This window comes from Crinia signifera, chromosome 4 (genome assembly GCF_055691185.1).
Source record: "Crinia signifera chromosome 4, ASM5569118v1, whole genome shotgun sequence".
NCBI classification, from domain to species: Eukaryota; Metazoa; Chordata; class Amphibia; order Anura; family Myobatrachidae; genus Crinia; species Crinia signifera.
In genome coordinates, this window is record NC_139220.1 from 27822423 (window position 1) to 27838170 (window position 15748).

The 15748-nt window shown below is 42.3% G+C and overlaps 1 protein-coding gene across 3 annotated transcripts in view; it reads left to right on the forward strand.

Moving 5' to 3' along the window:
* Positions 1 to 15748, forward strand: part of RNF130 (ring finger protein 130) — a 175436-nt gene that overhangs the window by 141125 nt on the left and 18563 nt on the right. The window contains exons 7-9 of one of the 3 annotated variants that reach the window (XM_083181473.1): positions 2758 to 2962; positions 11268 to 11361; positions 15162 to 15492. In XM_083181473.1, coding sequence (XP_083037599.1) covers positions 2758 to 2962; positions 11268 to 11361; positions 15162 to 15177 — 315 coding nt within the window. In that variant the 3' untranslated portion in view covers positions 15178 to 15492. Of the gene's footprint in view, positions 1 to 2757; positions 2963 to 11267; positions 11362 to 15161; positions 15494 to 15748 lie in introns of those variants that run through there. The other 2 variants (XM_083181475.1, XM_083181474.1) reach the window with 2 other exon arrangements.

Genomic DNA, 15748 nt, shown 5'->3' on the forward strand with positions numbered 1-15748 from the left:
TATTTGACTGCTTTGTAAATTACCATCCGGAACACGAATTTGCATACGGCTAAAACTGCCGTATGCATTTGTATTCATTCGTATTAAGAATACGAATACGAAAAATCGTATTCCTATTCTTAGTAAATTTCCCCCTTTATGTCTGACTTTGTAGAGCGGTTTTGTGTGAGACTTTCTAGCTCAGACTTTAGTACATTGTGCTAGTCTGGATACGACTTTTTACCGGGCATCTTGTTTAGAGTAGAAAACATCTGACTTTGAATAAACTCAGACACTATAACATTGCAAAACAAGAGACTTTTGTGGGAAAATCGGACGTATCACAGAATTGGACCATCTTGCCCGTTGTCTTATTTGTGTTTTTCCGTCCACACTGCCATTAAATGTTTCAGTTTTTCTGAAAGCGACAATGAAAATCCCATTGTAGAAAAGTGTAAAGTTGTTCTTAGATGTTAATGGAGCGCAATTTCACCGGCGCAATAATTGCAGACTTATTGGAAGCCCAAAATACTTAGATCGTCATGGTAAGGATCCGCATCTAATATATGCCCAAGCCAGTGCTGATCTCAGTCTCTACTCATCATTATGATTTCCGCTGTCATCTCTCCCAGTGATCTTGGGGTATGTTGCTTTACAGTGTATGCCGCAGGCAATTCTCTCCTTCAGAGACAATTCCTGTGTAATGCAATGAAGTCTTGCTGAGCCTATGGAAGAAATACACTCGCTATAGTAATTTCGTAGTCTGCCTCTTTAGCATTAGCTGTATCTTCTTTTTACCCTTTGCCTCAGTGCCGTCTTTCCCATTGGGCTTAATGGACAGTTGCCCAGGGGCCCAAGGATTCTAGGGGCCCACCCCAATGGGGAACAAGGCACTGCTCCAGGGAGCTGCGGCTGTGGCAGGCAGCGTGGATCCGGGCAGGGGCGGCTGCAGCATTATTTGCCGGGCGGGAAGCGCTGCTGATTTTGAAAAGACTGGCCGGATGCTGATTGGCTGAGCGTCCGGCCAGCCTTTTCAAAATCAGCAGCTCTTCCCGCCCAGCAAATAGCGATGCACGGAGGACGCTGCTACACATCGGGGAGGAGCCCAAATTATTTTGCCCAGGGGCACGCTTTACTGTTAAGACGGGCATGCTTTGCCAGGGGGCAATTTGGCTTTTTAGTCTATATGTGTGACAACAAAACTGTGCAAGTATCCAACGGAATTTCACTGATGGCCTGTGTCTGGTGTTGCCGGATTGCCTAAACTTGCCACTTTGGCTAGCCACACTGAATGTTTGTCCAAAACAAACATAGTTAAAGCAACCTGATCGGCTATGGTATGGCTTGTCCTACTTGCCCTGGACTAGCTGCTATTGTTTGGCATACATTTGTGTCCTTTTTACACCTTTTAAAGACTGACGGACACTTTAGTTCTCTTTGAGTTTGAGTTCTGCCCCATTCACCAGGCCATGGACAGAGCTACAGTATGTGGCCGAGCTAGACAAGGGGGTTATTGATAACTACTGTAGTTACAGTGGCATTCTCATATGAAGAAATCGGGTGTTTGAAAAGAAAAATCATGAAGTCTGGTTTCCGTACAGTCCATCCGAATTACCGTAGAGATTTATGATGGCTCTACACATTTCAGTAGGGGTGTTGGGCATGATGATTGGATGACTAGAACGTTATCGAGCTGATGATTGGATGACTATACCGTAATCGAGCTGATGATTGGATGACTATACCGTTATCGAGCTGATGATTGGAAGACTATACCGTTATCGAGCTGATGATTGGATGACTAGACCGTTATCGAGCTGATGATTGGATGACTAGACCGTTATCAAGCTTTGCTAAACACACAGATGGCTGATTCGCATAGGTGGTTGTCGGGGGTATGGGTTATAGGCTCAACATACATTAGGTCGACCACTGAAGGTCAAAAGGGCTTAGGTTGACATGGCTAAGGACGACAGGTTCAGAAGGTCAACACAAGCATTAGGTCAACAATGACAAGGTTGACAGTCAAAAGTTTGACAGATAAGTATTAGGGATAGCAAGAGAATAAATGAAGGGATAGCAAGAGAACGCAATGAATCACTGCTCCTCAGGCTTCTTCACCAGAACTGCTCCTCACATGACTAGCAGATGATGCTGAAGACGCCGCTGCCGCGGGTAGAACAGAGGTCACCAATAGACAGTTGACTGACATGTCATCCTTGTAGACACAATGAACATTTGCATGGACAGTGGACCCTAACATACAGTAGCAGACCAATGAAGTATATGGACAGCTTCACCCTTGCTCCTCAACCGTTCTTTTTTCTCTGCTAGTTCTCCAAGGAGCAAGACTTCCTCCGTGGTCACCTAATGCTCCACTCATGGCTAATGTGCAAGTCAACATTTTTTGGGGGATGTAGACTGTTCTCCCACAGCCCAGAGCTCTGCAGCATCTCTGTAGCACCTTACAGATAAATGCTTCATTTGAAATCATTGACGTTTAACCTGTGCTAGGGGCAATAATTGTATTTTACAGAAAGGAATATATTGTACTGTATCTATACCAGGCAGATGAATGCACAAGCAAGGCCACGATTCTGCAAATGACACTATAGGAGTTGTTCATAGATACAGGATGCGGAGCTGGCATGTTTGCAATGTAGAGAAAGGAAAAGGTTATCCCTTAATGTATCTCATACGCTGCGATCTCTTGCGATGTGCAAATATATATTTTTATACTATGTTTTTGCTTTATCAGACATATTTTATGTTTTTCAGACTAATCTGCCATGCAGCGACAACGTAGCATTTGACGTCGAGCGGCTCACCAGGGTTCAACCCAGTACGCGGGGGTCAGCGCCAAGTGACTCGGTGGAAGAGGGATCGCTGATTCTAGAATCCCTACGCTCCTCTGCAATATCTCAGCTCCCACACGAGGGAGAGATCACTCCAAGGACGGGAGAAATCAACATAGCCGTAACAAGTAAGTTGTTATGGGAGAAGCTTTATCAGCTGCAGTGTGTATATGTACACAATATCCTTCTGTTTGTGGGGTATTGCAAATCAATTGCAAAGACTCTGATGAGCAAGAATGTAGTTGCCTTGTTATGAAATCAGAACTGTCTTTTTATATATATATAAATATATATATATATCTATTATCGCTTGGTGTTTATTTTGTTAAAGATGCCATTTAAAATCTGTGTATAGAATATTTCAGTTTAAAGATCACCTAGGAAATTCCTATTTATGTTCCAGCAGTACAATATGCCGACTGAGTGTGTATACATCACTGTACAGTACGTATAGCTGTGCGCACTGTACATGTACTGTGATTTATTAGGCTCCGGATTGTGTTGCCAGTATTTTCAGCGCTTTTATTCTAAAATGCTTTTCTAAGCACAAAGGATTATGGGCACAGACACGTTAGACAAGGGTTCGTGGGCCTACTGTAATTATTTCACATCTGTAACAACTATCGGAGTGTGCAGGCCTGAGAAGAGGTGCAGGGAAGAGGTGCAGTATTGCCATGTATGCACCCGTCACTCACCAACACGGGTCATGCATGTAATCTAATGTGTTTCTTGGTGCCATTGGTTGACTTCAGTGAAAGGTTGTGTTCCTGTATCTTGTTAGTATAAAGGCATATCCAAATGGAGAAAAACAAGGAAAATAGGTTTGTAAATTTTTGGATCTGTATACCAAAGCAGGTTCTAGATTTGGAAGATGTGTTAGCATATATTGAAAACCCTATTTCTGTGGCAGCACTCTAATTATCCTTATACTGGGGTATACTAAATGTATGAAGCTTGGAGAAGTGATATCTATCCCCATTAAGAACATTGGGGTAAATTTATTAAGCTCGGTGAAATGATAAAGTGTCCGGTTTTTATCACCGGCCAATCAGCTCCTACCTATCACTTTTCAAACCAAGCCTGTAACTTCACAGTTAAGAGCTGATTGGCCGGGGATAAAACCCAGACACTTTATCACTTCACCGAGCTTAATAAACCTGCCCCATTATGTGCAAGGTGATAATGCCCCAGCCAATCAGCTCCTAAAGACAATTTACATATTGGAGCTGATTGGCTGGTGCATTATCACCTTGCACATAACGTTCTTAATGGGGATAGATACCAATTCTCCAAGCTTCATACATTTACACCACAGTGCTTAGAGAGATGAGAGGTCTACAATAGCTGTCCCCATTATCCTCTACACCAGGATTCGGGAATCGGGTCATATTGTTAATGGAACATGTTAAACCTATAAGAGTCAAATCCACAAGGCCTTCAGAAACTTCTTGTAATATCACACATCATTGAAACGAAGCTTGTAGATCCTCTAGTTGAATATGGCCTTCAATAAAATCAGACCCACACTGAATGGAATCTCTGTCTTGTAGCATCCAGTCGCTCCTAAATGCTTGGAATAATGCATGATGCCCACAGCTACCAGTTGCACCGTGCACCATAAACCCGCACCAGGCCATTGTAGCAGAATATTCATTCCCATTACGGAACAAGCAGAGTCTCTGAGTACACCACTAATTCTGTGATATAATAGACTCCAATATTCCATTCTAGGATGACCATACTGTCATTAGTAACCACGCAGAGGGTACTTCATATTAGCTGGGTAGCTTTGGGACGGTTACATGTAGAATTTCATTCTTCCTGTTACACATCCCAGATTGCACATTACATAGTGGATACAATTCTAAGCACATTTTATAGCAGTGTCGTATGCGTAGTAAATCTTCCCAAAAATACCTGAGTCTATGATAATAAAAGCCAGATGTGAAACATGTAAAAGCACAAATCTAGACAATCTAGTGCAGCGTATTATTAAAATTATCAGTAAAACAGAAATGGTTAAAAAAACATCTCATTACAACCTATAGATTGTAAGCTTGCGAGCAGGGCCCTCCTACCTCTACGGCGGTTTGTTACTACCCAGTTTGTTTTCTCACTGTTTCCAACTGGCGTTGAGTCATCCAGCACCCAATCCAAGTCCCGGCTTTGGATGACCAGGAGGCCGCAACCCGCAAGGATGGTCTAAACCCACCCCCACCCTGGCTCCGCAGCAGGTACATCTCGAGTCAGGGTGACTGACTCAGCAGCTTATCGAGCCAACCTGTATTGGGGCCATAGATTCTAGGGCTACATTTACTAAAGATTCTGAAAATGAAAAAAAGATGATGTTGCCCTTAAAAAATATCAGAATCTGTCTATTGTTTTTCAAGGATTCAATAAAGAAAAGTTAGACAGAATGGGAGGGCAGTGGTTTAAATTGACAAATATACTGTATGGGTTGGTGGTGGGCTACGTTCTGAATATTCTGTGGTGGGGACTGCTTTAGAGGTTTGTACATTTAATATTTATTTATTTGCAGTTTCTTATATAGCGCAGCAGATTCCGTTGCGCTTTACAATAGTAGACAGTGATAAAACAAACTGGGTAACAGACAGACTTGGAGGTTAGAGGGCCCTGCTTCAAGCTTACAATCTATTAGGTATATAGGAGGGAAACACAAGGACAGGCATCAGTAATAGCATAGCAGTCCCACCAAGTTACAAGTCCAGAAGGGAAGCTATATAATACATAAGTGCCTCAGAGGGTTATGCGTGTAGAACTTAAATATGATAGGCTTGCCTGAAGAGGTGAGTTTTCAGGGAACGCTTGAAAGTTTGGAGGCTAGAGGAGAGTCTAATTGTGCATGGAAGGGTATTCCATAGGATGGGAGTAGCCCGATGAAAGTCCTGTAATAGTGAATGGGAGCTAGTGATCCACTTAGATGAGAGACGCAAATCTTGTGCAGAGCGGAGTGGTCGAGATGGGAGATATTTTGTGATAAGTGCAGAGATATATGCTGGTGCAGTATGGTTAATAGCTTTATATGCAAGTAGAAGTGTTTTATATTGAATACGGTAATATACAGGCAACCAATGGAGGGACTGGCAGAGCGGATCAGCAGACGATGAGCGTCTTGTACATGATTGATTTGCATTGCCATTGTTTAACCATTCAGTGAATAACTGAATAGATAAATAAGCAGATCACTCTCAGACTCAATAAAACGCCACAATCTACTGTATGTTTGTATCAGGACCACTTGGAAGTCCCTATCTAAACTATACTGTACAAATTTCAAAATTAGAGTTGTTTGAATCTGCACAAGATTTTGTATAACAAAATTTCATTATTGAACCAACATAATACCAATATTTGTTGAGAGTCAATAATGATAGTGTCAGGGTTGGTGGTGCTACCATACTTTAGTTTAGAGCATAGGAATAGTACAAAAAGCCAAGACCTTAGGGTGAAATGTAATAGAATGAGAGATTCAGAAAGTGAGAGATTTGGTAAGAAATCTCCAGTTTGCGTTTGAATTGTAAACGATTGCCGCTTTAAAAAGCTGGATATTTCTTACCAAATCTCTCATGTTATAAAATTACCCCCAGAAAAGCCTTTAGGTCAGTCTTTGCCTTTTGTGCTATTCTTGTGCAAATTTGTAATCACATTTTTTATGCCTTTCCAGATTTGAAGATTGTTTTTATTTTTTTTGTCCTTTTATTTATATTGCATGGTTAACTGTGCTACAGCTGAAATAGCATAGTGCCGGTGTTAAGGCCCATACACACTGGGCGACTTTGAGCTGAGAGCCGCCAAGTATGTAGGAAGCAGTGATGAGTGGTCAGCGAAGATGCGCGCTCCTGCATCATCACTGGCCCAGCCGCTCACCTGCCGGTATTACCAGCAGTTGAGCGACGAAATGGACGGCTTTCCATAGCGTCCCACTATGGAAAGTTGTCCACCCCTGGGTAAGTTGCTAAATCGGGTAAAAAACACTCAGTGTGTATGCACTGAGCTTTTTTCAGCCCAGGGATTTCCCCCATCATCGGTCAGCATACGCCCTGGGCAAAAAAACAACCCAGTGTGTATGGACCTTTTGGCTTGTTCCAATTAATAATCCATTTAAATGTGTCAAAAGTCTTTGGCCTCGGTATTCGTGACACATTGGTGTTGGATCTTCGGTGTGGTTATCACATTAGCATATTCCATGATTTTATAAAGATATCACAGTATTACTTATTTTATGGTTAGTTTATGTTTGTCTCCCTCCCACCCTCATTATTTTAGATTTGTATAATTAATAAGGATTTTTCTGCACATGTTCTACTGACGTCACTTCTTTGATTTTGTGCAGGCCATAACCCTTTCCTATGCCTGTCTCGTGCTCATGGTGCCAGTGGTATGTTTCTGTGTCAGGCGCCAGATTTGCTTGTGGTAGCAAGATGAATACATAGCTTTAGAATGTAAGCTCTCACAAGCAGGGCCCTCTTTCCTCATGTGCTTCTCTTACTTAAACCATCTTGGCTGGAACCAAATCCTGCAGTGTTCTTCCACGCTGATACTCATTTCAGTGTCGTCTGCTGATGCAGCTATGTTTATGTACCCTACTAGTTAACAGACCACCCAAATGACGGCTCCTGCAATGTACTTTCACTTTAAGCTTCGACAGTTTTTACTTTTACTTTGAGCTGTGACTGTTTTTAGCCCACAAACTCCCACCCCCAGTCCCTATCTGCTCCTACCTCCAATCTCGGTCTTCACAGCTCCCTATCGCCATGTCCAGCAAGTTTGTAATAGACCAGTGTCCCTGCAAAATTTGCATTAACTTTCTTTCATGACATCTTTTAGCACACAAAGAAATCATTTGTTCCATCGAGTGGCCTCTAGTGGTCAGCGGGGTACTTCACCTCATAGTGGAGAGAAGTAGTTATCTTTTTATATAGAGCAGTGGTTCTCTACCTCGGTCCTCAAGGACCCCCAACAGTGCATGTTTTCCAGGTCTCCACTGACAATCAAAGGTGAACTAATTAGCTCCACCTGTGATCTTTTAAAATGTGTCGGTGAATAATGAGTGCACCTGTGCAACTGCCAGGAGACCTAGAAATCATGCACTGTTGGGGGTCCTTGAAGACCGAGGTTGAGAACCACCGACAGATCAATACTTGTCCTCTAGACAAGATAAATAGAGAGATCAATACTTGTCCTCTATTGTATTCAACTGTTCTGCTTATTTATGTATTCTGTAACTGGGCGCTGAGGATCCCTTGTGGCGCCATACAAATAAAGGATAACCGTAATTGTGAGATCTCTAGAACCATAATACTATGCTAGCATTTGTCCTGAACAATATATAGCTCAATTGAGGTGGTTCCGTGTTTTATTACGCTTTTCTACATGAAAATGTTCTATACCTTTTGGTGTTGCAAATGTTCTTTACCGTTGATGTTACACAGCAATAAGGCTCTATAGAACAAATTATGACAATGACGTTCCGTTAAATTTAACGGAATAGCCATTGCCACCAGCAGTAATTCTGGGCCCTGCGGCAGATGTTACTTGCTCTAGAATAAACATGACCAAGGGAGGCCCAGGTACTTAGAGGCTGTTGATATTATTCCAACATGTTTGCGCCAGACCAGTCTGAGTCATTGCCTGCTTAGAAACATTCCCGTTTTTCATGTAACGTTAGAAGAGGTGCCCAACACTAGAGTTCCAGTCCTCCGGGGCAAAGCCCTACCCAGCTTGCAGATGGAATGCTGCGAGCTATGTTCCGACTCTGACCGCCTGGGGAAACTCCTAGGCTAAGTACAGTTATTGCCGGTCTTCAGGTGAACACTCAGAGAGAATGATTCATTATTACCTGACAGAACACGGTTATAGCTTGCAGGTTTTGGGTCGGTCAGATATTTAGTTATTGTTACATTTACTCAGAGCTGAGGGTTTATTGGACTAAGGGCCTTATTCAGGTCCGTTCACGACCTATAGAAGGTGTGTCTGTATAGTATGACCTGTATAAGGAGTGTCTGTACAGTATGACCTGTATAATGAGTGTCTGTACAGTATGACCTGTATAATGAGTGTTTGTACAGTATGACCTGTAGAGGGAGTGTCTGTACAGTATGACCTGTAGAAGGAGTGTCTGTACAGTATGACCTGTAGAAGGAGTGTCTGTAAAGTATGACCTGCAGAAGGAGTGTCTGTACAGTGTGACCTGTAGAAGGAGTGTCTGTACAGTATGACCTGTAGAAGGAGTGTCTGTATAGTATGACCTGTAGAAGGAGTGTCTGTATAGTATGACCTGTAGAAGGAGTGTCTGTATAGTATGACCTGTAGAGGGAGTGTCTGTATAGTATGACCTGTAGAAGGAGTGTCTGTACAGTATGACCTGTAGAAGGAGTGTCTGTATAGTATGACCGGTACTTATGTAATATCTGGGCTCCCGTTTTTCTTATGAGACCGCGTGCGCTCGCCACGCTTCGGGCACGGTGGCTCGCTGCGCTCGCCACACTATATAAAATCAACTCCATGCGTAGTTGGATAGTAGGGGTATGAAAAAATGGGGTGCATTTAACATGGGAGCCCAGATAATACATAAGTACCGTATGACCTATAGAGGGAGTGTCTGTACAGTATGACCTGTAGAGGGAGTGTCTGTACAGTATGACCTGTAGAGGGAGTGTCTGTACAGTATGACCTGTAGAAGGAGTGTCTGTATAGTATGACCTGTAGAAGGAGTGTCTGTACAGTATGTCCTGTAGAGGGAGTGTCTGTACAGTATGACCTGTAAAAGGAGTGTCTGTACAGTATGACCTGTAGAGGGAGCGTCTGTACTGTATGACCTGTAGAAGGAGCGTCTGTATAGTATGACCTGTAGAGGGAGTGTCTGTACAGTATGACCTGTAGAAGGAGTGTCTGTATAGTATGACCTGTAGAGGGAGCGTCTGTACAGTATGACCTGTAGAGGGAGTGTCTGTACAGTATGACCTGTAGAAGGAGTGTCTGTACAGTATGACCTGTAGAGGGAGTGTCTGTACAGTATGACCTGTAGGAGTATCTGTACAGTATGACCTGTAGAAGGAGTGTCTGTACAGTATGACCTGTAGAAGGAGTGTCTGTACAGTATGACCTGTAGAGGGAGTGTCTGTACAGTATGACCTGTAGAGGGAGTGTCTGTACAGTATGACCTGCAGAGGGAGTGTCTGTACAGTATGACCTGCAGAGGGAGTGTCTGTACAGTATGACCTGCAGAGGGAGTGTCTGTACAGTATGACCCTCAAATGCAATATAGCAAGATATTAAAAGGTCTAGCATATATATTTAGTGTGCACCTGCAAACTCCTCCTCATGCTTGCTGCACTACAAGTCTCAGCAGGTAGCACCTCATATGTCCAGGGTGTGCAGTTTAGGGCCCCTCCCCCTATGTACAGTATGACCTGTAGAAGGAGTGTCTGTACAGTATGACCTGTAGAAGGAGTGTCTGTACAGTATGACCTGTAGAAGGAGTGTCTGTACAGTTTGACCAGCAGAAGGAGTGTCTGTACAGTGTGACCTGTAGGGGGAGTGTCTGTACAGTATGACCTGTAGAAGGAGTGTCTGTACAGTATTTTTTTAAAGCAGGAATCATTTACACTGCAAAATCAAACTGACCCCCCTCCACTGGTTTTCAAACACAAATAAATTAGGATGAGAGAATCAGAAAGTGAGATATTTGGTCAGAAAGCTCCAGGTTTTTTTTTTTGTTTGTTTCGTTTTTTAAAAGCGCCAATCATTTAAACTGCAAAACCAGTTTGATTTTGCAGTGTAAATGATTGCCGCTTTAAAAAAATCTGGAGATTTCTGACCAAATCTCTCACTTTCTGATTCTCTCACCCTATTTAATTTCACCCCAGATGTTATTAACAATTCGCAACAGTGTAGTCAGGTTATTGGAATGGTTTGGATTAGTCAACCTTTTATAACAATTCTAACCGTGTTTGCGCCAGGTGTTAACGTCCCTATTTTTCCATGTACGTCTTTTTAACTTGTCGTCTAACTGCTGCTATAGTGAAACCATATTTGAACTAATGGAATAATATAGAGTTTACAGAAAAGGTCGGCCACCGCTGTGCGCTGCGCTCTTTAAGTTACACGCTCGTCATCTGTGAATACTAATCCCTTCACTGCCTACTATTCAGTCTGTCCTGACTCCCGCTGCCGTTCTCTGTGCATATGTAATCATTTTCTGCTAATTCTCTTATTCTCTTTCTCCTACAAGTAACTATACTAACCTCCGCTTTCCATCTTGGCCGATCGGTTCAGCCCTGTGGCGCGGCCCCCGCCCAAATGCCGCCCTCCTCCTTGTTCTCTTCATCCTTTGGGCCTGGGAGCGATGTGTTGACCTTGCTGCTGAACTTGCTGTCAAGAGTGACTCCCTCCCATTTCCTTTGTCAACAGAAGAATGGTTCATTATTGCCAGCTTTGGCCTCCTCAGCGCCCTTACACTGTGTTACATGATCATCAAAGCCACGGCTAGCTTGTACGCCACAGAGTAAGTAACAATGTCTGTTCCGTTTTTTTTTACCAATATGCCGGTTACTGGGAAGACCCCTTGCATCCCATTCTAAAAAAGCAGCCAAGATTTTACAATGTCGCACATAAAGCAGGTTTTGCACAAAGCGCCATTCAGAACCTCTTTATGTTATGCATAGTTAAAGAGAGGAAGGTTTCATTGCTGTGCAGAATGTTTAGCAGATGACAGTTGAGCAGCGTAGGATAGTCATGTTTGACAGAATCTACCACTCACCTTCACACCCCTTTTAAATTCAAATATTCAGGTCTGTGCTCATCCCTATAGTAAACCATTGGAAGCCATTGCCTGGCTCTTGTACATATTCACGCAAGTTCTCTATTTCAGATTGTCGCTGTCATGTTCCGATACGTAGCAACTTGTCAGTGACCTCTGCGAGTGAGACTCCATTCCTGACGATGCAGGTGTCTGTCTCTGCCATATCCCCTAATAATGTGAAAGTACACATCAACCCACCATCTATTACGATGACGTGGATCGCTGATTGGTGGTACTCTGGTCACACATGTAGGAAGTCATTTTTTGTGGGCCACATCTTTTGTGCCAGGCCTACGTAAGCTTTATTGGATAGCATGTTATATTATTATTACTACCAGTTATTTATTGAGCGCACCCATATTTTGCAGCGCTTTACAAAGAATATTTGTCAGTTTATAGTCGTACTTACAACTTCTATTCCCTATCACATGAACACACATTCAAATACTAGGGTTGATTTTTGTTTGGAGCTAGTTAACTTATCAGTATATTTTTGGAGCCTGGGAGAAAACTGGAGTACCCAGAGAAAACTCACACAAGCACAGGAGAATATACAAACTACACACAGATAGGGCAGTTGTGGGAAACAACCCGAAGAACTCAGGGCTGTGAGGCAGTAATGCTAACCGCACTATATGGACAAAAGTATTCGGGCCACACCTGTTAATTATTGGATTCTGGTGTTCCAATCAGACCCGTTGCCACAGGTGTATATGATGGAGCACCAAGCCATGCAGTCCCCATTTACAAACATTTGTGATACCAACTGGGTCATTCTGAAGAGCTCAGTGACTTCAAGCATGGTACTGTGATAGCATGCCACCTTTGCGTGGTACTATGATAGGATGCCACCTTTCCAATAAGACGGTTCATGAATATTCATCCTGCTGGACATTTCATGATAAGCTATAAGTGATATTATTAGAAAGTGGAAGCATTTAGGGACTACATCAATTCAGCCACAAAGCAGAAGACAACATAAAAATCACAAAATCAATGACTGCTAAGGTGCGTAAAAGTCACCTACGTTCTGCCAATTCTGTAGCTAGAGACCACGAAATTCCACTTGCATTAATGTAAGCACCAACACTGTATGGCGGGAGCCTAATGGCCAAGCAAGCCTCTCATCACCAAGTCCAATGCCGAGCGTCGGATGGAGTGGTGTAAAGCATACCAACACTGGACTGTGGAGCAGCGGAAATGTGTTCTGTGGAGTAACGAATCACACTACTCTGTCTGGCAGTCCAATTGGCGAGTCTGTGTTCGGTGGATACCGTGAGAACTTTGCCTGCATGAGCATGACTGCATTATGCCAAATGTGAAGTTTGGTGGAGGAGGAATAATGGTATGGGGCTGTTTTCCAGGATTTGGGCTAGCCCCCCCTTATCTATAGTGCAGGGCAGTCTTAATGCTTCAGAATACCAAGAGATTTTGAACTTTGCCATGCTTCCAACTTTGTGGTAACAGTTTGGGGAAGGCCATTTTCTCTTCCAATGTGATTGTGTCACAGTGCACAAAGCAAGGACTATGAAGACATAATTTGCTGAGTTCGGTGTGGAAGAATATGACTGGCCCACACAGAGCCCTGACCTCGACCCATTGAGTATCTTTGGGATGAACTGGAATGGAGATTGTGAGACGGGCCTCCTTCAACATCAATGCCTGACGTCATAAATACTCTACAGAATGAATGGGCACAAATTCCCACAAAAACACCCCAAAGTCTTGTGGAAAGCTTTCTAAGACGAATGGAAGCTGTTATTGCTGCAAAAGAGGGACCTACTTGAAAGTCAAGTACAGATAGAGCCATCCTCGTCTAGCCCTTTAATAGGATTAAGTGAGCCAGAGCTTTCAGACTTAATCCTATGCTAATCCCCTACTGTATTGTTCTATGTATTGTATTGCAGCTGAGAACAATAGGCCTTGGTGAGCCATGGCTATCCAGAGATGGCTAGTTGAAGAAGGCTCCATCTGTATATGTATTTGAATACAATTTCATTACATCCCTATTGGTCTATTGGTCAGGCATCCAAATACTTCTGTCCATATAGTTAGTGTGTATGTGTATATATATCTCACTAGGTCATCTAGTGAGAAGTGTTGGCACAAAACCCAAGTTTCCTCATGCACTCACCTAAGGATCACTTTACATGTATTTCTGTACAGCTGTATTCCCTGTATGCCCTAAGAGGGTTCTCATTGAGTATTCAAATGAATGCACATACATTTTCTATATTAATGCAATCTCCCCCGTGACAGCACACAGGCTACTTTTCCCTTAGTGTCTGTCACTTATGAGTAACGACTCTTGCCCGAGGCGCTCCTGATAAACTAGAGCAAGTCCATCAGACCTATTATATTTTAGGATCAATACATTGCACTGAATGTTCTCTTTCTGAGTGCATGCACTGTAATGAAATGATCTGTCCATACAGATAAGAGTTTTGCTGTCAGTAAAGGCATTTTAAAATGGATCGTAAATGTTAGGTACACTTGATAGAGACTTATCATTTTTTTTATTACCTGCAGTTAGTATGATCATTTTTAAAGTGTACCTGGCATATCGTGGAGGCAGCCATTTTGTAGTGCCCATGCTCATGGAATTGTTGCCTCATTGTTGATAAGATGGTATTCTCATGAATGTTGGTCAGCGAACAAAATGGCTTCTTCCACAATGTGTAGACGACCACTTCTTTACAGCAGTTTTTTTTTTATTTTATTTTTACCGTTGCAAAGTAAAACAATAAACTACGGTGACCTACATTAAATAATTGGCCTGTAAACTGCTGTCAGAAGAACTTCACAGTATGCATTTTAAACACTGTAAATCCCCCTGGGGTCAGTAAGTGTATGAAATGGTTGCTCCCATAGGTACCTTAAATTGGTAATGTTGTTAGCACAAGTAAAGCGCCAACAGACTATGGGCTTATAGTGATAAACAGGCACTGAATGCTTGCAAGAAATAACAAAGTAAAAGTTTGCCTGCGTGTATATATACAGTATACAGAGCCAAAACTCTGAAAACTGTGCTTGCTTCCAAATATATATATATTTACACACGGAAGGCATGTTCGGGAATTCCTGCGAGGCTACCCATATTTTTAAAGCCAACATTTACATGTTACACCAGATAAGTCCTGACTTGCCGCTTTTAAAATACCGGCTCACAGAAATTCTCGAACAGCCTGCAGACAAAAACACCTGAAAGCTGGTTTAGCTTTTTAGGGCCACCTATTGGGCAAACGTGGTATTGCAGTTTTTATTATGGTATTGCAAGATATATATATATTAATTTTTTTATTATTATTAAATATTTATCCAATCAGTATTCCTTACCTAGAGGGGGTTCTCCAAACCCATATATCCATCCTAGAATCATATAAGAGAAAAGATATAGCAATGTGTAGCATTTTCAGCATACTCATAATTGTACTCACCTTATGAAAGCCCGTTTATATGTTGCTCTTCTGCTGCTTTAATATTTTTCTGTTCTCACCTTCCAGAGTGGAATGGGCGTGAACTTCTGCTGTGTGACCCCGAAGAGGACAAGGAGGGATACCGCGTGCACACCATGTAACAAAGTGCGGATGAATTTCCTGGGGGTTATTTTTATAACAAAACGTTGTCTCTTTTTTTTTCATGCTGTTACTTAAGTGCCAAATGTTCTTTAAACACGGAAACTGCTAATTAACTAAATATATTGAAACCGACATTTTTTGTATGATTTTCTTCACATTCTTCAGGACTGTTCTTGGTGCTTAAAAAATGTGTTATATACCGTCCATAAAAAACTGTAATATGTAAATAAAAGCTATGTCCCACACCAATGAAAATGGCCCCGAGATTTTATTCCGTCTTCCTCTGTTACTGACCTTTTTGTTATGGTAGATTTGCGCCTTCAGATAACTTGTAGCCAATACCAAAAAAATGATAAGGAGGTAATCCCCAATACTATGACAAATCACTTCTGGAATTTGCGTTGCCTTCATACAGCATAATTTTAAATGGAACCTAATTTGCCGTTTCAGCCTCTTTCACCAGTGGAAGTGGGCAGGAGCTTGTAAGCGCCAGTTCCTTATTTATTTAATTT